At 39.2% G+C, this 24,805-nt stretch overlaps 1 protein-coding gene across 2 annotated transcripts in view; it reads right to left on the bottom strand.

Moving 5' to 3' along the window:
• The window catches only part of negr1 (neuronal growth regulator 1), a 139,014-nt gene that overhangs the window by 73,182 nt on the left and 41,027 nt on the right, over positions 1–24,805 (bottom strand). For both annotated transcript variants that reach the window (XM_056379460.1, XM_056379461.1), the window contains exon 3: positions 3,801–3,926. In XM_056379460.1, the coding sequence (XP_056235435.1) occupies positions 3,801–3,926 (126 nt within the window). The remainder of the gene's footprint in view (positions 1–3,800; positions 3,927–24,805) is intronic.

The following is a 24,805-nucleotide window of genomic DNA, read 5'->3' as shown; positions in this document are numbered from 1 at the left end:
ATACCGGATGCTGCACAGCGCAACATTGCCCCTCCTGCCGGCTGCTGCGTAGCGCAGCATTGTTGATTCCTCGTCATTTTCATGATATATTTATACATATTTTACATATTTATATGCTGCATGCGTCATGAAAATGACAAGGAATCAACAATGCTGCGCTACGCAGCAGCCGGCAGGAGATTAAATGCTGCACTACGCAGCAACCGGCGGGAGGGGCAATGTTGCGCTGCGCAGCATCCAGTATAAATGGGTTAAGCAAAGCTGTGGAAAAAGGTTTTTTTTTTTTTTTCAATCGAAAAGAACACGTCATTACGTGCTGGCTACGTGGAGGCCTCCGCTTTGTAGCCAGAAAGCTAACAAACAATGCCAGAACCGCCGACGGAGCCGAACGGAGAGAGAGAGAGGAGAAGTGAGGGAAGAATAGCGGATACCTATCGCTCAGTCGTCTGCTTTGGACTTCTCATGACGATATTCATAGCCTAGATTACTTTTATTAGGAACTCTTGATTTTTGTGATCTGTGGGCCCTTACGGACTAAAAGAATATAAATAATGGAGGAACGGAGCGAGAATCGGAGTTTTACACGTATAAAAGGTAGGCAGTCACCACGCTCCACTGGTACACCTAAGGAGGTACAGCCTGTCTATATGGACAAAAGTTTAAGTGTTTACTCCATCAGAACTTGTTCAGAACCTTCTAATGGGCCCCAGCATGGGCCAGCGGGCTGTATGAGGTTAAAAGAGGGAGGGGAAGAATGTCAAAGTAGACGGCCAGCTACGACAAGCTAGAATAAGCAGCCACGCTGTTATGACCTGTAAGTGAGTGAGGTAGATTGGTTGACAGCACTTTGTGTAATGCTCAAGATACATTACTGGAGTTAATAAAACCAGTGTTTCCGGTACAAGTGAGCTGTAGTGGCCTGCAGTTTATTGCAGATGCATGTATGTGCCATAGAACTTCAACAATCGACTGCACACTGTATCACGATACTAACATCTCTCTCTCAGTGTCATTCAGTCAAAGTGATTATCCTACCAAATTCAAATAGACAAAATCTAAGTGCTAAACATGTTCATTTTGTCATGATTTTCTTTGATTCATGATACCTTACAAGTTTGACTGAAAATGCGTCATGAAAGTTGAAAATGTTTTATCCTATTTAGAGAACCTTAGTTTTTCATACAGATTGTGTTACAAATTCAAATAATGCTGTATTAAATTAATAACCACATCACAGTGTTTTACAAGGGGATCCTTATATACAGTGGCCAGGCGAAGCTCAACACAATGTAGCTGAAGAAAAAACATGCAAATTAACAAAACACAAAGGAAGAAAACATCTTCACCACTTTGACACTTAATCAGCATCTAGAATAAAAATGCTGCAAACTGATCAAACATAACCAAATTAAGGAACATAACACTCAATCATTAAGGAGTGGTTGATGTTTTCATCAGTTTTTGGCTCAACCTCGGGATTTTCCATTATGTTAAACTTGGATTTCTGTATTTGCATTTCCTTATGTGTTCTCATATTGCAGAAACTTTTACTGACTGCCAAATAAAAAACAAACTAATCTTGGTTGGACCAATATTCTCTAAGCATTTTAGATGCCAACAAACACCAGTTTTCAAAACAAATGATAATATATTTTTCCAACATTCCCATCTATCTGCAACAATAGTTACATTTTATTAATAACAAGATCAGTTATGACTATTTTAATTTCCTGCAATTAATGATCGTGCGGTATTTTAGACAGTGACATTTTTTTTTGGTGTTAATGGCAGTCAAAGTACTACAGTTCATGATAGTTCACTTAAGGTCTGCTGCTATTCGATAAGTCATTCATAACTGAGATAAATATTTCCATATGCTGTGACTGCATATTCAGGTTGCCTGTTCACTGGTTGGGGCACACTGCTTTGCATATCCAACACATTTAATGGAATTCCATCGATAGGTAATTAGCCTATTACAACCTTTCAGCTGTACAATGTCCTTTGGACAAATCGCCCTCACTACAATAACTGACTCAAAGATCCCACTGCAAATAGCTTCTTTTCTGATGTGCTGGGAGACAGTCTGTGATTACATTTAGTACCGGGCCCTTTCATTTGACCAGCATATCATTTCTTCTGTGGCATACTTCAAAGTGTGGACACTTCAAAGTAGAATGAGTGACTGCCATTCGGACTCTGAGGATGGCTCTTTTGATCATCTTCTGAAACTCCCCTAACGCAATCAGGGCATGCACGCCAGAGAGGAGGATTTGACAGCCATAAGATAAATGCAGTCCTCCTCACAGCTATCAGATAAGAACAGCATGCTCTAATCCATTAATATGAAAATGAGGGAGGACTAGAAGTGGCTGGGTGGGGGCTTTGCAGCAACAGTTAAATGCTTTGGAATGAGTTTTCAAAGGGAGGATTCAGGATTCAAAGCATTTAATGGCGTATGTGTGTCCCAGACTAGCAGTCATTCAAATAATTTATAATGATAACAATAAGGGTATTCTTTGATAATGCACCTAAATGATAGTTTGCAAACTGCCAAACTAAATTGGAGCTCTTCTTGCGGTGATGAGAGCTGCAATTTTTATACGAGAAATCCTCAATACGCTATCACCATGTCTGATTTAGTGGCAGAATGTGTGATTGTAATACATTAACTATTGTACTGAGTAGAGCTTGAAGTATCTTTTCTTCTTTGTGAACTGAAGAGTCTCATTTTAAAAGTATAGAAGTATGGAGGTGAGAAGGAGCAGATATGTTTTATTTGCAGAAAATGTCTGCTGTCCTGTCTACTAACCTGCGTATTCTCTACTCTATCTAGCTAGCTATGAAGCATATACAGATACTAACATATCCGCGATAGAATTTCATTTCATTTTAAAACCACCAACAAAACATTAGCTTGTTAGCTATTGCTTTTTAAAATATTTTTTTTCAAAAAACGTTCTTTCAGAACTGCATATACTGTAGATTTGTTAAATAACTTGTAGTAAATAACCAGTATTTTTTTTTCTTTAACATTCAAATGCAGCATGCAGTAGAATGTGGTGTTTCCTGTGGCTGCATGAAGTAGACAGGTTCCATTATCTATAATGGAGCAGTCTACTGATGAACCTGAACTCAGGGTAAAGTACATCAATATGGTGGAGAGGCGTGGACACATCAGTAACTGCTCTTTACCAACGACACATGCTGTATATAATCGTTTTTTATTATTTAATTGTAAAGCTAGCTCCATACACACCCCCAGTCAAGCAGAGGTTGAGTGGGAATACATGCAGTTTTTCAGGATGTAAACAAATAATTCCCCAAATAATCTACCCATTGCATCCTTTCAGCTATTTACAGCTGAGGAGAGGCTTGTGTGACAGTGGGTATTTTATAACTGATATCACAGAGACACAATGAATTAGCCAGCGTCTCAGCCCTTAAATACATGGAGCAAGATGGCAATGTCATTTCAGGACCTCACTATGCACTCAGGTCTTACTCTTTCCATAATACTCCATGTTCACGTGAATTTATTATTACATCCATCACCAACCCTCCCCCCTTCTCTCATGGATCAATCCAACCACATCCATATCTCACTGCATCCCTTCCCCCTTCCATCTCTTCATCTGCAACATAACTACCAGTACTCTCTCCTTCTCATTCTACCACCTATTGATCCTGTCCATACCTCCTCATTTCCTCTCTCTATTCATCCATCCATTTGTCCGTTCATCTATTTATCCATCCACCCATTCATTAGCATAGGTATGTGAGAGGTGAAGTGAACTCACCTAATGGGGTTATATGTCTCCAGGAAATGGTTGGCTCAGGTTTCCCACTGGCTGTACAGATGAGCGACACATTGCTGCCCTCGTTTACCGTGATGTCAGATGAAATGTCATATATCTTGGGAGGAACTGGAAATGAGAAATAATAATAATAAAAAAAAAAAAAATACAGAAACAAGATTAGCATTTCAAATCTGCAACCTCCGGTTCATCCAGCTGTATCATCTGTATGTAATATTGCATTAGAGAGAAAAGGAAGGTAAGATGGATATCTTTACAGGGAGATGTGGTTTGCGTTCAAGTTTTGAGTTACATGCTATACTTACTTGACCCATCAATTTAGTTAAAATCTCACTGAGGCTGCATTAGCCAGTGTACAGTAAGAATAAGTAAAGCAGGTTTTTAGAAAAGACAAGACTAGGTCAAAATTAGTAGTAGTAGTTGAAGCTAAAAACTACTACTTTCAACAGTAATTCCCTGCTGGCTTTCTTGGGCTAGCAAGCTAACTAGCTGGCAAACCTATTACCACATCCTGCTCCCCGCCTGAGTCAAATATTTTTTCATTTCTATCATTTTGTTACACAGAACTAACATTTAACTACAGATTTGTCATGATAATGTGAGGGAAAATAGAATGAAGTGGACAAAAGCAGGGCTGCATTCATTGCTATCATGATAAATACTGTAGCTTACTAGTAAATGTTATCAGCCTGTATTGCCAGGCTGCAATCACTAGTTAGTGGGTGAGTGTGTCATGAAACATTTGTCAAACTTGAACACAGGTTCTTACATTGTATTCCAAACAAAACCTTCATCCTGCCCTAGGCTCTACAAATAAAACCAGCCACACAAAAGCTTCTCTTCCTGAAATACAGCACAAGATTTTTGTATTCATTCAACCAGAAAAACTCATCAGAAATGAAGGACATTTTACCAAAAAGAGTCACCTTTAAATCATTGTTAAATGAGCAATAAAACATGAAATGAACTTCTTCATCTTCAATCTCACCTGAATCACACAGCAAACAGAGTCTGTTCTCCTCAGGGACACCAGTAAACCTGCCTGTCACTACTGCTAATGGTAATGTACCTGAACGTAATTGTGCACAGAGATCTTTGACATTTGGTTCAATTCTGTTCCAGACGAGGCTCTACAGTGTAACTGTTTTTCGTTGGACAATATGCTTGTAATTTAGGTTTGTACCAAACATCCACAGACCATCTTTCCTTTTATATAAAGAACAATTTGCTGTACGCATTATAAATATTACACTGCAATTTGTTTTGAAGAATAAAAGAATAAATCAATCGTACAAAGTAAAGATTTCACCTCACTAAGCGAGCGGTGTTCATGCATTGAGAAGATCTTTATTGTCAGCTACTGTTGAGGCATATTCACAAGTCTGTTCCAAACTCAAATCATCTCACATTTATGTCTGACATTTGGAGGTTCCCATCTCATTTCACCACTAATGGTAAAAACTGGTGCAAGCTTATGAACTTCCAAGAACAATCGAATTGCTCTATAATGAAGCTGTTCATGAAATCCCCAAATGACAGAAGCAAAGTATGAAACAAGACACACACAATCGCACACAGTTCAAAATAAAACCTAAATTTGTATATTGGCTGGTATTTGATAACACTTGCATTGTTGAGTCTGTTTACAGCGCATGATAAACTAAACTTTTTAAAACAATAAAGTTTGTTTATTTTATAGTAAGACACAGTTAAATTTATTTGCGAATTGTGATTAAGCTGTCGACCACAACTATGTTTAATATTTCCTGACAGAACTTGGCACAGTGAGTGGGTCTCACCCACAAAGGCTTTGATTCGCATAGTTGTTTCTCAAAGAGCAATTCATAGGAAAAAATCCAGCCCTTTTTGAATCACTCAAAAAATGAGATGTGGGAGTGATTCATAGGTTTGGAGCCAGGATACACTTTATGTGCATTGGAGGCTGTGCATCATCAATCCAAGTACGTCACTAAAAAGCAAATCTTTGAAAAAGAAAAGTTATTTTTTGTGGAGGGCAGCTCATCAACAGTCCCTGCTGGACATCACTTACAATCATAATTGGCAAGTTTCTGGGCACTTAAATCCTCTCGCTGCTTTGATGTTAAAAGCTTCGATATTTAGGCTGCTGAAAACACACACAGACACACATGCAGCCACCTACAAAGGCATTTTAACACATTCAAATAAGCACACATGCAGGTATGTGTGTGTACACACAGACACACACACACACACACACACACAGACACACACACACACACACACACACATATGGAGACACTATTTTAATCTGCAAGATTTGAATCTCTGAGGGAGCTTTTCTGCTGTGGACTGTGCTATACAGTAATGGCTTCTCAGTCGTCTGGGGCTTCCAACTATTCTACCCTCTGATCCCTCCTTATGCCTGCTAAAAAACGAACAAAAGAAAAGTTGATTCAACAATTTCCCGAGTTCCTCTTTAGACCCACCCCAACACTTTTTGGAGTCACATGTTTTTTTTTTTTTGTCATTGAGCTCTGTCCAGCTCAGCTGCAGCCGCCCTCACTTGCTTTGACCAACCATACAGAGAATGTTGCTGAAAACATACACCCTGAATAACATCTACCATATGTTTCAAACTGATTAACTATAATCAAATTATTGCTCATTATCTTCTTCCCTCCTCAAATATTGTACAATCAAGTAAAAAAAAAAAAAAAAAAGAGAAACAATTTTTACTGTTCGGAAAATATATAATTGTGATCTGAAGCCTGCAACATGCACTACAATAAAAACTGTGATTATCAATCATCTTTCCTCAACATTAAGGCCATGGTACAACCCGGATGCACTTATCAGCTCTAATTGTATATTAAGATGAAATAGCCTATAGTCAAATACATTGTAATGCAACATTAAAAGCATCCATTGTCATATAACTGGAACCTCTGTGGCTCAAAGAAAAAAAAACTTCTATGATTGACAAATGCTACCACCCCAGTATGTAATGCCCATGAAAACACTCTCAGCACTGGAGATTTCGGCTTGCTGGGGGGATAGGCATCATTTTTGATCAACAGATCTGGATCTAAATGAGATGAAAGTGGCGGACCTTCAGTGGGAGACGACCGGAGGCGATGTTGAATCTAGGTTATTGCTTGTCAGACTCCTGTGTTTACTTGCTGTAGGACCCCACTGTTGACACATCTCCTCAGTGTCTGATAGCACAAAATTGAAAATGTTGGGGTTGTCTACTGATCCTATCTCTCCTTGGCAGGGACTGAGAGGTTTTCAAAGGTTCACATGAAGAGGCTTCAGTTTTTCAGCTCAGAGCTACTCGGGCTCAGTTGCTTTACTGTTTAACACTGTTTGCTCCAGTTGAGAATAACAACCAAGTCCGGAAAACAGAATAAAAGATCAATACATAACAAGCAAACTTTAGACAATAAAATATAAACTTTTATCATCTATGCATCTGGGATGTCTGTGAAAAACTGAGGAGCAATTTATTCACCACACAGTAGCCCCTGCTTCTGTTCCAAAGCTATTGTAGTTAGACAATAATCTAACTACCTGAGGCTATTCGACTTGTGCATGGTAAACCTTTGGCACTTTAGGGTGCATTTTGTTGTTAGCTTATAGGTTTTTTTTGTAATTATTTGTGTATTATTATTGTGAATTTTGAGCTCACCACAGCAAGTTCCTTACAAAGTTTACCTCAACTCAGATTAAGTGCTTTGGTTAAAAAGTTTGTGCCTGGATATTTACTTTCCGGAACTGTCAGTTGTGGTGCAAAATGCTCACAGTTCACAAGTATCACTGTTAATTATTTATAGTGAAACAAAGATTTTGGATAAAGCTAATGTATGAACAAAATATTATTCTTCTATCTGCTGTTACTTCTTTAAAAAAAAAAAAATTAAAAAAACATCCTAAACAAGATCTTATATAAGTGGGGGTCTCGTTGCTAGGTTACAGTGCTGAGACATTGCGAGCTTTGTTGCTGAGGGGCCATAGGATGGACACTTGATATTGAGGGCTGAAGGGGATTTCCATTTAGCAAATAGAGACTTAAACCTATTTGAAATTCTATTACTGCTAATGAGAAAATCAAGTTACCAAGTGGCTGCAAAAGTTTAAGTGTTCAGTTTACCTCTACTTTCTTTAGTGTCGACTCTTAATGGTGAAACCCCTGACCAGGTCATATCTAAATGAATGATAATAGTTGATAACACATATGTTGATTTTTTTAACATGTATTCATGTAAATGTGTGAGTGGTGGTGTGAATACCATTGTAATGTTAACACGGCACTTGAAAGCACTGAGGTTGTTTGACACCAGCGTGATGCAGAGAAGCAAATATGCCAGAAAAACTCACATACAGAATTACAGCATTCAACCCTTGGTCACGCTGACTCTGGTGACAATTTTATGCATTTTTTACTTGAATTTCACACTGACATAGAAAAGTACAGCTGAAATTGATGAAAGGATTTGAGTATACAGGTAGTGTCGGTGATGACGATATTCCTCTTTGAGTTAAATTGATACTATGGATGTTTTGGGAAATATAGCTGAATGTCAGTGACAGTTTAAGGCTGTTGAGGATATGTTAGTCTCACACCTCAGAAGGTAATGTAGTAAATACCTTGCTCTAACCAACCGTGAGCAAAGTTTGGCAGTGTGCCTCAGGTGCATATTTTCATCTGATTTTTTCAATTTGATTTGTAGTATGACACAGCATAGGTACTAAAAGAACTCTGTGTTTCTGTAAGGTTCTTAAGGCCGTCAACTTTTGCCACAAGGTAAAATGATCTTAGCAGATCAGAGCAGTAACAACATGCTGTCAGACTGACGCACAGTCAAGCAATGTTATAGAGACCCAAACCCAAAGATAGAACACAGTATGAATATGTTCAAAAGTTGAAAAAAATAATCTCACGATGACACATTATTGATGTATTTAGGCAACTGAACTACTTCTTTAATGTTAGGGATTATGGTCATAAAGTTGGCAATACATCATGGTTAAGGTACTGCATGGTAAAGTTAAAGAGATGAGAGGCGATGACTTGGTTAGAGTAGTTTAGAGAAAGACTGTGTGTACGTATGAGGTGCAAATTATTCTTATGGATATTTGTCCCTGCTGAGAAAAGCCTTTTAGATGTTGTTGTGATAATCCCCGCTGGCGAAATTCCTGGTTACCACGCTACCTTGAAAGCCTGCAAAGTCCATTACTATTATGTTTTTCTAGGGTGCTTCTCTCTGAGTGCTTTATATTATCCACCTCCTCCTCCATCTCTTGAAACATCAGAGACAGCCGTGACTGTTCTGGCACTTCAGCAACAGAACATCGTAACCCTTCCCTCGGTACCGACACACACCGCTTGTTGTTTTCCTTACGTGCTAATTCATTAACGATGCTATGATTGTCATGTTTGCCCATTCCTCTCTAATTTCCCCTTCTCCAGCCCTGCGGGAGGTGCTGAGAGTGAGCTGCCACAGCTGATCTGGGCGGTGTCATCTCCCTCCTGGCAGACACCTCGGGTGAATAAATAAGCCTCTAATGACGCCACCTTGAATTACGAAAATGCTTACAGCTGCACTATTAAAATGCAGGGGTTTTTTTTCTGGAGGTGCAAAGAGGCAAGCACACAACTGGGCTCTTCTATGAATTCTAACAGGCCTCTCCAGGATGACTTCTGCTACCAAATTGCAGGACCCCATTACTGGCTAAACCTACTGCCATCCAGCTTTCCAATTAGAGCACAGAGGGGAAGCCTGGACACTTGATGTAATGGACGGCAGCATGGGCGCTGGGGATGTAGAGGAGTCAGAGAGAGCTGAGAGGGACGGAGGGAGAAAGAAAAAGAGAGAAATTTCTTCTCCGGTTTTTGAAATTTAAATCTTTGATCATCATCATCATCATACACACAGTGAAGAAAAGGATGAAGGTGCTGTAACTGCCCTGAGCATACTTCCTGTCCAAACACAATACGATGTAATGGTCTTATTAAATCGCAGATGCTTACTGATCTGAGGATAGATTGTCTTTAATCAATGATGTGCAGCACTTGGAAATTGGATTAGGGGCAGATTTGAGTTTTACTTTTAAGCTTTACTGGAAACAGTGAAAAAATCCCGAGGAGGTATTTGAAAAGCTACTTGCAATTCTAAAATTACCTTCTCCAAAGCTTTCCCAAACCGCAGGTTGTTAAGAGATGATACTGATACAGATGGATTATGATATACCAGTAAAATATACCTGTGTTTGTAAGGCCTAATATAAACTTCAGTAATGAGAGCATGCCCACACAGCTATTCCTAAAGGTTTTCAATTCCCTTTCCTCACTGCAGGCAGCAAAAGAGAACCAACTTCCAGTCCGTTAATTAGGTGTCAGACACAGAAACTAAACACAAACAGTGACAAATTATATTACTCAAAGGGATTACCTCCATTTGTGGTGTCATAAAGCAGGCACAGATCATTTGTAGTGCTTAACTCTGGAAAAAGTTCATCCGAGTAGAAAGAGAAATCTGTCATTATTGGCAAGTTTTTTCACTACTTGCTTGTGACAAAAGACACATAACTTTAGCGGCCCGATCCAATTTAGCAATTTGCATTTTTTACTGTAAAGATATCTGACTTTGTCTGTCACACTAGTATTTCATTACCCTCAGGCTAAGTAAGTTGACTTTAATGTGCTGTACAAAAATCCCCAAAAATATGTGTAGTAATAGAGGGAAAAGGTTGACTTTTTGGATATGAAATGTGTTCCAGGAACTGTTGACAGCTACTGCAGGTGTATGTTTGTCTCGATGTGTGTACATGAGTGCATGCTCATGTGCTTGCAATGCGTGCCTTCAAACAAACAACATACCTCACTTGACTCCCAGCCTATAAACTTTGAAAGTCACACTAGCTTTACCTCCAATATCACCTGCTGCTCTCTCATAGTGTTATTAAACATATCAATCTCAATCATTTTCAACAGAAAACCACACACAACCATACGCCAATAATAAAAAGCAATAAAAAAGTTTAGAAAAAAAGGTATGTTTTCTTTTGCTTTCCATTTATTCGAGCCCAGCAGCAATAGAGGAGGTGGACTAAGTGCTGGAATGGCAGGAGCGAGACATAAAACCTCATCAGCTCTTATTGCTTGTCTGTTTTTGGCATCTCTTCATATTCTAAGATCTCCTTGTGGCTAAGATGTTGGGTAGGTTAATAAAGAATTGAGATGTGAAGAGTTGGAGCAGACACCAGACGGCTAAAGATACGAATAGATTTCAGGCAAGTGCACATTAGCTGATGAACATTATTCCATAATGGTATCATTATGTATGATGAATCTAGTGATTTACCCTATTAATGTACTGCAGGAATTCACCTCGGGGTCCAATGAGTGTGTGTGATGTACCTACTGTATGTCATCCACTGAACAAGTTTATATTGCAACAGATCAGAGACTGTTGTTTTTGAGTTAAAAAAAATCAGTTTAATATACTGTAACACGTGCAAATTGTTGTATTGACATGGGATTCCCCTGTAGTGCCTTTTTTGTGTAGGTGTGACCTAGTTGTTATTTTTGCTGCTGTGTCTCAATGAGCACCTACACCTCACTGGATCACTGTAAATGCACCTGGCATAAATTCCTACAGTAAAATATATGCCCATTACTTCAGCTGTAACCCTGAAGTTATATTCTTCTCTACGTTCATTTCAGTGGCCCACTTCTTTTTTTTCTCTCCGAGGCAGCATTCCTGTCTGTGAGTGAAACAGAAATGACCCCAATACTGTGGTAACAACAATGTACTGGTTAGGTGATGATAGCCTTGGACATAGAGAAAAACATTGGAAAATTTTACCTTGAGCCTCCAAAATGTCCCTGCAATGTACAGATGTCTCCAGAGTCATATAGTGAAACAGTTTTCATTGTGACCAAGGTCTTGGTAAAACTTCTTATATTGTCAGAAAACAGCATCAAAATTAAAGTCTGAAGATATAAGATCAATGCTGTGTGTGTACTTTATGTATTATCAGGCAAATAAACAAGAAAAATAATAAAATGCTGAAGACAAGCTTTACTCCTCGCAGAAATGTAAAGAAAACTATGAATAAAAATTTTGTTCAACTTGTCATTAAGCATTAGTTTATGATAATATTCCCGTCATGACCTAATGGTGCAAAAATAACATACTTCCGCAAATGTCACAACCAATATATATGATGAGTAACTGCCAATGAGGTTAACGATGCAGAAAGCGTGATTATGGAGGGCTTGTTACCAATTTCATGCACTTCTGGGGAAATTCATGAATTAAGGGAAATCAATTGATGAAAATGAACTTTTCGAAATACCTTGTGAGAGGCAATTAATCTTCAATGGGAGATCTGCACTGGGCATGTAATTCAAAGATAAGCTATCACCCACTTATTGAAACAGTTTTTAATTTATTCATGCTAATCAGTGTCTCTCAGCCTCAGCATCTTGCTTATGATACAACAAAATTCCTCTGCATGGGCCACTCTGCTTTCAGTCTCAAGGATGATCACTGCTTTTTCAATTAGCTGCATGGCTACAAAGTCTCTTTGATAGGCGCGGCAGTGCACAAAGCTTATTTCAAATAGTTTATTGTCAGAAAAACACTGAGACTGTCAGAGGGCATGGTGCTTACCCACAGCGAAATATCAGCCGGTGACCAAACGACCGTTGCTACGGGCGATCCTCTGTGCATCTCAGCTCGTGTGAGGACCATGTGTGCGTCTATGTGTTTGTGTGAAATGGATGATCTGATGAGAGGACACAAAGCTCCGTCTCCATCTGTCACTAGGCCTTGATGCAGCACTAAAGGTCAAAGTTCAAACCTTAGAACCCGGGTCGTGATTAATGGGGAGAGAGCGTTTGGCAGCAAGCAGACACTCACTGCACCCAGTCACAGGAAAGGAGCTCGGCTCAGCGGGTGCTTGGATCTGCTCTTTATTGGATCTTCACTCTTCAGTTTTCAATACTCTGGAAATGCAGTGAGACAGACAAAAGGCTTTTGGTGCCACTGTAACTCGAGTGCTGTTCACATGTTTTCATTATCTATGGCCTAGTTAATCTCATGCATTAATCTCATGAAAACACCAACTTGCATCTGCATTTTCAGAGATGTCGTTTTATTGAAACTCCTCTGCTGGGATATTAAATCTCTGAGATGTGGAATGCCTTTTTGGGCACAGAAACTGTCAACCGGCATACCTCTCAAAGTGCCCTTGATAGTTATGATGAGTTCCTTATAAAATATCCTAGTTTGGGCTTCTAGAAGAACCATCATCATCACGGCAATGTGCAATGTCCCGTCTTTGTTCATCCATTTGTAATGACTTTAAGCTATTACCTTGAAATATTCATATGTATCTCAGATTGGGTCATCTAGTAGAGAAGAAGCCTGGGTTTTCACGAAGAGCAGTGAATTGTCCGGGAACAAAGAAGTTCTATGGAATGAGAGTCGAAACACATTCATGCATTGTTTGTCAAAGTCTCTCTTCCTCTCTTTCTCCGTCTCTCTCTGTCCTGATTTATTTCTCTCATTGGTGAGTCATATAAGTCCATGATGAATAGCACTGGCTGCCAAACAATTCAAGGTTCAAGTACTGAAGAGGATTAGTGATTATTCTCAGAGTGTGTATTTGCCTGTTTAAGTGCATGTGTGTGATATGCGCCTCTGTGCACACCCACAAACACTGACAGTGTGTCCATACAGCGTGTGTATTGTTGTTCATGTGTGTCAGCTGCTACATTCATTCTCTGATGATGCTTGCTATCGACTGCTTTTCTTCACGATCTGGCCCGTGGGCTGGAGGGAGAAGATTTGGACTAAACAACACGTAGGGCAGTTTGAGCCCACTGAGGGCTTTGGAAAGGCCAAAGTTATGAATATTCAATAAATTGCTCATTATTAAAAACCCTGAGCTTGTACTTCGCAGAATACAGATGTCAGTTGCTGCTGTTTGTTTATGGCGTTACTCTGAAGCGCTGATTGTTTAAATAATGATGTTCATGCAGAACATCAGTGACTCTGATCATCTTAAATAAGACAGTGTTCCTTCTCTGATTTGCCTGCGTCTTTGATAATAAATCCTCTGTACGCTGTTTTAAGTCTATTAATAATTATGACCACTGGAGTTCCTAATACAGCTACAAGTCATGGAAGCAGACTCTTTAACTGCTCTTTGGGCACCAGATGAATTTCCAAGATGAGACAAGCGGGCGGCACCCCACTGCTGGTGGCCAGTCTGCATTCAGGGTGATGTATTCGACAGTGCTGTAGGGCCAGCGAGCACAGCCTGTGATATTCATCTGCCCAATTAAGGCGAGTGTATCTCTGAGATGTCTGCCAATGCTTCACCCCCTAGCAAATCTGTTTCACAGCCATCCCACCGTTGATGAAGGTTGTATTATATGATAAATATTGCCTAGAGGACCGACTGTGCTCGGACCCACATAGAAGTGAGAGAACCCGTGTCTCTGTTGTGATTTACACCTCTGACGACCAACTGTTTAACAGCACCAAAAGCCATGGGTAACACCACTGGTTGATGAATACTGAATTTAGATTTTTCTCACACTCAGTTTGTCTGTCTCATCTTTCCTGAGTTTGCCAGAGTAGCGTGTGTCGTCAGTATTCAGCAGTATTGTTTTGTTGATCAACAAATAGATTAATTAACAAATTGTTTCAGCTCCATGTCAGACACCTTCATATTGTCATCAAAAAGTGGCAAGAAATTCTGATGTAACTCCTAAACCGCCATAATCTGCAGTCTCAACTGGGATAAAGCTGGTCTCCTTCCACTTGCCAGTGTGTCTGCAGTGTAAACCTATTACAGTGTAAACAGACACTCACCACAAAGTAGAAGTGAGCAAGAAGACTGCAAAGAGAAAGTTGGTTGATGACCAATTTACACATTGTGGAGAGACAACATCATATAAATATGAATTCAACTCAAGATGATGACTGTGTTGGAAAAACAAATGCTTGTGCATGGTTCCGGGTTGGCATTGTTTTTGTTGTTTGTGGTCTGCCATCATATCTGCAAGGAGGGTGGAGTTCAATGAACACGGGGAAAGCAAACAGAAAAGGAAAACTAGTATTCACTTCAATTCCTTAGTGAGTGATAACTAATATTTCTATTGAAAAGTACTCAGAGTAGAGGTGGGCGATCTAACAGTCTTATATCGTAGATGATCTTACTATGGCATTTGATCTACTTTTCAGGTGAATCGTACAGATCCCGTCATTAAAAGGAACTATATTTATATATTTACTTTTAAAAGTTCAGTCACTACTAACCAGGTCATTGTAAATGGTTAAACAGCTAGCTTGCAGACTGCAAATGGTGGCGGCATCCCCAAGATGGTGGAGTTGCAGTCAGTTGCAGGGACGAGAAACAAAAAGCAGGACGAGCCGGGGCGAGCTGGTTAGGAATGACAAAACTTAAACTACTAAAATATGGCACCTCGTAAATAAATAAATAACAGAACTGTCAAAATGAATACTCCAAATGAACTAAGCAAAAAATTTGATAGTTGTGACAACATTATGGGTTAAAGAATAGCGGCGAGCAGACAAACGCCCAACAGAAGTGTCAAAGCAGCCGAAAGATGCGAATCTCAACTTCTGGTCAGGACATTCAGAATACAATCATAGCGGAACGAGGATGCAGAGATTTGTGAGTTGGGCCATTAGCCTTGAGTTGAAGTGACAAGCTTTGTGGCCAGGCAACCATATGCAAAACTAATCATGTGATCACATGAGTTCAACTACATTTGGGGAAACTGGCGATGTTTACCAAAAAGATATGATACTTTGGCCACGTCGCCCACCCCTAACTCAGAGCAAGTGTGGTGAATGAAGCATTATCCTATCCTATTTCAAACATCTGAATTGCTGTCAGCATCACCTATGATTTAAACAATTCAGATATGTCTGATGTTGTGCTCAATGAGTGTGCTCTTTCCTGGCTGAAGAAATGAGCAGACCAAACTAAGCTTTGTAAGTGGAAACTAGAATGTGCCACAGCCAGATAAATTGGGATAGAAAAAAACAAACAAACACATGGATGAGTTTGACAGAGCTCTGCAGGTTGTTCTAAAAACAAATAGAGATACACTGAATCGGCATATTTCTGCAGTCAACAAAACCAACACACCCCCGCACTGAAAACAATTAACATGAACAACATGTCTGACTGAAAAACAAAATGAAAACACAACAGCAATTCAGTCAGGTTGTTATGGTATTGATACAAATAACACTGTGGAAATGTATGTTATGCTCAACTTACCATGACAACAGGTAAACATGAAAGAAATGTTGAGTTTGCATTGAAGGCAATTGGCAGCAAAAGCAAATTAACACAGGTAATAGGGGAACTTGATTAATAGCAGCAATAAGGTAAACTGATAAAACAGGCCTGATGACAGTCTGTCTTAATGGTGTGGCTCTCTCTTCAGTTTAGGCAAAGAAAACATGCTGACACCTGTAATGCTGTACTAAGCGCATTTTTCCGTGACTATTATCACTGTTTAAACTCTTGGCTTTCACAGTGTTGAAGAGAAAAGCCAGTTATTATTATTATTCATTTTAATCATTGTTGGAGGGTCATATTCTTGTGCACCATGACGACTTGCAGTGTTTCATTAAATATTTACTACTGTGAGCAACAGTGAGCGACATCATGTTAATCTAATGTTATCCACAAATTCAGGCAAATAGAGAATAAATTGGAAAAGGAAGGATAATTGAAGCACAACAGCGTCCAAGAAAATTCTCTGGGAGTAAGTCTAAATTTTCTGCTTTGGAACAACCCCATTACTGTAATCTGAAGCTCATTTTGATGTAGAATTGTAAACATGCATTTCAAAGTACAAAGAGCACAAAAACATCACTTTGGTATTCAGTGAGTGAAGTAGGTCCAGAATTGTCATGCAGAGAGAAATCAAGCTTTCCATGAGACTTTCCAGAACTCTGATACATTGAGCTACGCAGGTTAAGGCAAATGTGGCAGAAAAAATGTGGAGAGTGACAATGTTGTTTTAGCTGTAAAGATCAACTATTCGAAGTGCCCGAATAAAAAAAAAAAGCCCAAGTTCCTCTCCACTCATGTTGTATCCATTCCCTCTCTAGAGAAGAGAGACGTGAGAGCTGAGTGGCTGACCTTTGTCCTTGCTCATTTTAATTAACCATAGCTAATATCAGCTATTTCTGTGATGAGGAGTCACATTATTGTGAGCGCACAAGCACACAATCACCTACATAAATGCGTGCATGAGGACACACACATAGAATGATGCATGCATGTACAAACACATAATAGAGGAGAGAAATTTACAGGGGCTAAGATAGGGATTCACAAACTCACACGCACACACACACACACACACACACACGCACGCACGCACGCACGCACACACTCACACACACACACACACACACACACACACACACACACACACACACACACACACACACACACACACACACACACACACACACACACACACAAAAACGGCAATGATTAACGGCTAACTAAATGTCAGGGGCCATAATGGCAAACCTGTTCCTTTAGACACACTCACGTTCTCTCTACACTTTGCCTGCAATATCAATGGCATGACTAGCTGTTTTAATGCATTGTTATTCCACTGAGAGTCTTGATACACATTTATTCCGGTGGTGGGCAGTAACACTGATTCACTATCGTCTTCTCATAGCAGTCAAACATTGTATTGGTCTGGTCACAGTGTCTGCTTTTATTTTTTACTTGGATGCCAACTAAAGTTACATTACACAACAATTACAGCAAATAACCTCAACATCATTATCTCCACTCACTAATATTCATATTTACATTGAAACCTAACAAATTAAACAAGATTTGAATAAGATCTGAGCGAAAATTGCTTTAATTGTAGCTGTAAAACAAGCTTAGTCATACGTGTCAGCCAGTGTAATTGGAATAATGTCACATAAACATGTAGCTTGTCACAATCTGCCCCTCTGAGTGACTTCATGTCTGGACAATTTTTTTCCTGTTTTATTTTGAAATTCACTTGTATGTCTGTTGGTTGTTTTACTTCCTGCCCTTGTGTCTTTCCTGCCTGTCCAATTGTCTTACCCTTGCCTTCTTGTGTATTTAGTCTCTGTGTTGTGCTCATTTTTGGTTAGCTCATCTACGTAGGATCACTGTTGTTCCTCACATGCTGAATCCTCTGTACCCATGTACCTGTGTACCCGTATACCCACATACCTGAGTTGATTTCCCTGGTGCCTGTACTATGAAGCGAGTTCAACATACCCATGATGGGTATCTGGCTTCACTGAACCTAACACTGGCTGTCCAGGGTAACCTGTATCACAAAGCTGGTTGTGAATTGGCTCAGTTAACTCTGACTTTTCCTATCTGGCTATGAGCGCGTTCATGTGAAATACGCAGATTTGTTAATTACAAGCAACATCATCAGGATCATGATTAGAGTAATTAATATGATATGAGAAGACACAGTAATATCTGCCAGTAAACTTGGTTACAGCAACATCCCAAAGTGATATATAAATAATATGATCACATAATTAGAGTAGAAAAGACACACTAGAAATAGTTTCCAATTATTAAAGTCAGGCTAAGGATATACTGTAAATAAGTACAAAAATTACTATTAAGTTTCTTGCTGAGTGAGTACTTTTGCTCTTTCATCCAGTGATGAGCAAACTATTATGTATATGTGATGCAGATTAAAAAAAAGAGTTAATGTCAGACTGTTTCTGCTGCCGAAGCAGGAGGAGTGAAGAGAGGAGAAAAAGTTGATGTATGACTGAAAAGTTCACTTATAATCATCATATTTAACAGTGTGTGGATCATTTTTCTAATAAAACACAACAGTGATGGAAGAACAGTGTAAAAGTATCAACACTGTCAGGAATCCTGTTATGAATCAAATAATTCAGTTCAATCAAAATGAAGCTTTAATAGTAATTATGTAGTTATTAAGTGTGATAAACTCTTTTGTCCATGTTGGGATTCTGCAGGAATGATGACTGGTTTTCCAGTGACCTGACTGGTCAGTGTTTGGGCTGTTGACAGGTTTTGACTTCATGTAAGATTAAGAGTAGGTTAGGTGTGCAGCATAAGTTACCACGGTGATGTACCCTGATAAGAAGTGAACCATAGTCGAAAACCCTAGAAAACCCAGGGTTAAACCTAAGGTTACCTCGCTAACCCCCAAATCCTGCTCGATAGTACAGGCCTCTGTTGCTTGTTCCTGGATACGTATGTGTGTCTTGTCATCTCATCTGCCAGTAAGCCTGTTATTTTTTCATTAAAAGTTACCACACTACTTCAGCCAACCTGCGTGCCTGCGTCGGGGTCCACCTTTTTCCTGCGTTACTTTCGACCGTAACATAGCTTACAACACATCCTTGGTTTTATTGGGATCAAGGGATTTTAGCTTTTTTAAAATACAACTAGTATTAATGATGAAGCCAATTTTTTGTTTTTTTTTAAAGCACAATCAAAGGACTACAAAATTTATGTGATTCTGTCCACACTGCTTTACATATTTATAAGACCACATATTATCATGGTATAAAGTAAACACATTTACTCGAGTACTATACTGTACCTACAACCCTGTCTTCCAGAAATGACATGGATATACAACTAAACATAATTGTGACCGGAATACCTTTCCTGTTAACGTAATGAGTATATGTTGTTAATTTACATATTTGGCTCATCGCAAATAAGTTCATACTGAACACATCAGTAAAATATTCACAGACAATGTATTTGTTTTGTTGTTTGTTTGTTTTTGACTACAGCATTTATAGTTTTTTTATGATCATGTTTCAACACTCATTGCACTTAGTTAAGATTAGAGAAAGACTGTGGTCTGATTTAATACAGAAAAACCTCACAGTGACTTCAGACCAAATGTGTTTATTTATGATCTTTCCCTCTCCTTAACCAAAGTGCTTTTGTTGCCTGAACACGACTCTGGATGCAAACCCCGGTCTCTGGTGTGACATTTGTGGACTTTATACGTCCACCATGCACCCCAACTACCTCCTTGTGAATCTGCTGCTTTTAATATATGTGGCACTTTATTCATTCAGAAAAACGCTTTGTCCCTGAATGTAATCCAGCCAGTGTTGACGTGTCCTACAAAACATATTTGCTGTTGCCGTTTAGCTGTATATGAACGTAATTTCTAGGAGACAGAGTTGTATTCTATTCCACTACAAGGCAGAGGGAAATATTGTGCTTTTTCATTCACTGACATTACGTGACTGCTATAGTTACTAATTAGACTACGATTTTACAAACAAATCATATAATCAGTTTATAAAATGATGTAGTGCCACAGATTAAACGATTCAACTATTCACCTCAGCTAGCTGTAACATTAGAATTCTGCTCATGTGTAAACGCATTGGCAATAATATTCCAATAATATTATATAGTAATTTAACACTGTGAAAGAGTGATGGTTCTGCCCAAAAAGTACTTAAGTGTTAATTTGAGTGCCTTTTGCTGACTTAGGTGAAAGATATATAGGAGTGCTTCTTCCACCACTGTATATTATACATGTGAGTGGGGATCAACCAGGAGGGTCAGCCAGTTACTGTTCACTTAAAATGTATGAAATGCAGATATGTTAGATAAGGATAGAAAGAAGTGATGGTTAGATTTCCAGTTCAGAAGATCACACTCAAAACTCACTAAAGGAGCCACAATAACCACTTTATGTCTGTGTTAAGAAATAACACCTGTGGGTGTGCAGACTTAATTTACTGAAATGTCTACCCAGTTAGGAGAATTACTTCTTCAACCTATTTTTATAGAATTTATAGGCTATTACAGAAAATTGCCTCTCTAATAGCAACATTCCCTTTCATCTTTCGGTGAGTAACAGCAACTATTGACAAAATATTCTGCTATGTATCAATGAACTATCTAGAATTTAATATTAAACTGTTACTTGAGACCAGGTTTAAATAGGAAATTGTTTAATCAATATGTCCAAGCAGTGCAATCTATTTTTAAGTGAATAAAAAGCTAGGTAGAGCTAGGTTGCAATTATGCTTAAACTTTAGAGTATTGATATATAATCCTCAAGAGGTATCCACACCAGTATATGAGGGAGGCCTGCCACTGAAAAGGTGTTCATTCTGTGTATTAATTTGTGAAAGTGTATTTGATAGGAACGTATTTGAAGACTGAGGTCGTGACGCAATGAATCTATTTTAATGCACCTAGAAATTAATGAGAGTGACAGAATCATAGCATATTAAGAATAAACAGAGTTTTACTGGGCCTTTTTAGGCTCTACTCTGTAATTATACTCTATCTCTGTCCTGACATCAAAGAGAGGAGAGACGACCTGGAGGTTTAACCCTCCATCTCACTTCTTGCTGAGAAACACTCTTCCCAGACAGACTCACTCCATGGGCGGGGGCGATGAGTTTTCATCGTGGATCCGCTCTGATCCATATTAATGTCCAAAGCATTTTCATCACATGCAGGATTACGCCTCACATTTGTGAAAATGTTAACCCTATGAAGTACCACGTCACTCTGTGATAATTTGATGGAAGATGCATAAACCTGATTCAGACTACGACATGTCAGCAAGATTCCTCTGAATTAATTTGTCAGCTCAAACACCCTCGGCCTACAGTTTTGGGGTTTTAGCAACGAAAGCTTGAAACACATTAGCAATGCCCATGTGAGCAGTTACTGGTGAAGGGAAGTGTGCCTCTTTCCCCCTTCTCGCTGTGACAAGATATTCTTAGATGAGAGGTGCTGTGCATATTTAATACATTATCACATCTACAATCTTAATTAACAGAGAAGGAGGAAAAGAATGGCGGCTGAGGAGGATGGTAATCATGTGATGTGTAGAAGGGCGGGTTGGTTTTGATACCAATCTCTCATTCCTCTGTATGCTACATCAGATAATGGTCAGGGTAGACTGTAAATAGGTCATCATATGGATGGTGGAAATGAGGATATGCAGATGGGGATCAGCAGTACAGTATAGTAGTAAAACAAAAAGAAAGAAAACTCAGATGATGTGGACCACGAGCAGCTAGTGGTCATAGTTCAGGTTGTCGGTGATGTCACATCAGTTTTGCTCCATAATCAGTGCACAGCCACAGGGCAGAACCCATTCAGTTTAATCTTGTTAAGTCAAGTATTTAAAGGAAGGGTTTAACTGCTCAGCAGTTACCTGTGCCAAATGTACCTGGAGGAAAACATGGACCCTTTTAGTAATTCAGCAGACCCCGATGGCCCTGATGATTATTGCTTTTGGCTGAGATTACGTGAGAAACCCATTTAGGCACAGGTAGATTTGAAGTTGAGCACTGTGATAAACATTTTTCCTGGTGTGATGCAGCAACAACTCTTTTGCAATAGCCATTGCGTCACATTTGCATCACTGTACAGAATATTAATATTCTCATAGGTTTCTCTGCATCTGCTGGCACATCTTACCGACAGTGCTCTCAGCTTCAGTAGTATATTGAGTTATTTTTCACCATCAGCATATGGAGCTTCAGATTTCTTTCATTTTAAAGAAGAACTGAGGCTGTGCCCTTTAAATTGTGTGATTCTGAGCTGTAATGCTGCTGCAATAGTGGTGTGTTTTAAATTCCACAATTTTCTCACTTCTCGTGGGCTCTGTTTCATGGCAATGAAGCAATGGGGGAAGAGAGGCACAGATGCAAACGTCTAATTTGCTGAGGTGACACAAGGTCTCTAGGGGGATAAATGTCACGCAGAGATTAAATGATTCTGAAAGATGAGGGTGCAGTCAGAGCCATATATAACCCCATGCCTTTAATGCTGCAGCATGTGATTCATGTGTTAAGAAGTGTGACAATAAGTAAAGCTGTTGGTGTGTTTAGGGAAAGAAAACACTGTTCATGTGTCGCTTTTTTTTAATAAAATGAATGGCTATTTCTCATTGACATTAAAAGTTGAAAGGTTTTTGTAACACATTCTTCCCACAACTGACACATTGGTAAAATATTTTTATACATGTGTTGACTAAATTAAAATGACATAACCAAATACCAGAAAGCCACCCAGTACTGCTGACATAGATCTCAGATAGACATAATTGCACAGTGGATCAGTCAGTCAAGGACCCTTTCATGCACCTGAAATGAGTTGAGACCATAGCATATTTTAATACATATGCAGTAATTGCTCTTTGCTCTGATTTTCTGTTACTCCTCATGGAGCACTGTCTAGCAAAGCAAAACTGCCAAAAAATCCAATGCCATGAAATCCTTTTACTTCAACTGTAACATTCGTGTCGCAGCATTAATAAATGTTGTATGCTTGGACTGAAAAGCCCAGATTAAAGTGTCTTTTTTTCTTAGCAAGTCTTCCCTTTCCTTTCAGTAGATGAGTCCCAGAAGCCTCTGCAACATGACAGAGCTGCTCCCTTGCTACATTTCATCTGTAAAGAAATCCCTCTGTTCTCCATGAGTGAGCTTAAGCATGTGTACACAAGTACCGCACAGTGACAGGTAATGATTCACAACACAGAGTTTGACAAAGTAAATAAATAAAAGTACAATATGGTGTGAATATGGATATGGCATAATAGCACACATATGTTATAGGCCCATATAAAAAAAAAGTAAAGACAGAGTGTCTGGCAATATAATGAAGCAAATTTTTTAACAACCTTGAGTACCCTGTCAGAAACATGACCGTAGGCATTTATCAGCTGGAGTGAGTCATCTGTACCTGAACATACTTCCTGCCTGCTGCTCACACTCGGATACACAGCTCTGTCTCAACGTCTGGCGACCCATTTGCCGGGATACTTAATAGCAGAATTAGACACATAATCGAAACACCATCAAGCTTTACGAATAGCTGATAATAGTAAAAGTAACAAGTGCAAAGCATCTTTATAGAACTCTATGTTCAATTTTTTCTTGTACAGTTATATTGTCCAATCATCATCTTAACCAGTCTGTTGTTGTCACTTTAGAATATTTTTGTTTTCTTGTATCACTGTCCAGCTGTTCCTCTGACTCTTGGTTCTTAACATGTTGTGAACATTTGTTTTCCATGAAATTGCTATTTTTATAAGCTTTATCTAACCATACTATTGTTTTAAAAACACCTGTCTCAGCGTATAACTGAGCCATCACTGACTAAAATTACCAGCATGTTCCATTTGTGAACTGTAGAACAACAATTGGTATTTGTAGGTCAAACTGTTGCCAAATCTTAGCCCCTAGGTCACATCCATCAGGAATTCTGGGCATTGCAAAATGTATTATACAGCTGACAGCTGGCACATTAGCTTCAGTTTGATTGTGGCCATATGGCCAGTGGTGAGGAGCTGCCATGACCTGAAACACCCCTGGTAAGATTCCCATTACAGAATGTTCTTCAGAAAGCCAACATCTACGAAACATGATGGTCCTGTAGTGACTATTACTGCCTGCCAAGCAGCTGACTGCGGTTTATCACAGGTATATTTAGAGGCAAGGGGCACCTGTAAAACATCGCTGAAACAGAGGCAAAGTGACTGTTTAAACCAAAGCAGCTCTACTCACTGTCAGTGTGAATGTCATGTGAAACTTAGCCACTCCACAGTTCACTAACTCACAGGACTGTACATCAGGAAAGGGCTCCAGTGTTTTAATGGAAAGACAATGGAGCAATTTTGACAGCTGGAGCTAGGTGGACATGGATGGAGCTTTATATTGCCAATACTGTTAAATTAGTCATCCTAGGAGTATCCTGTTATGACCCATGGACTCACAGGTAAATCTAATTTTAACTACCTTTTCATAATAACATTATGACCTGCAATATTCTCGAATTTGATGGGATGCACTAATCTGACTTTTTCTCTCCTGATACACAAACACATGGTACCTGCCAACACCATGTATCAATTTGATGCCAGTGCTCTTTTTTTCACC

This window comes from Seriola aureovittata, chromosome 6 (genome assembly GCF_021018895.1).
Source record: "Seriola aureovittata isolate HTS-2021-v1 ecotype China chromosome 6, ASM2101889v1, whole genome shotgun sequence".
In the NCBI taxonomy this organism is placed as follows: domain Eukaryota; kingdom Metazoa; phylum Chordata; class Actinopteri; order Carangiformes; family Carangidae; genus Seriola; species Seriola aureovittata.
The sequence above is the reverse complement of the archived record's forward strand: the minus strand, read 5'-3'. Positions and strand labels throughout refer to the sequence as shown.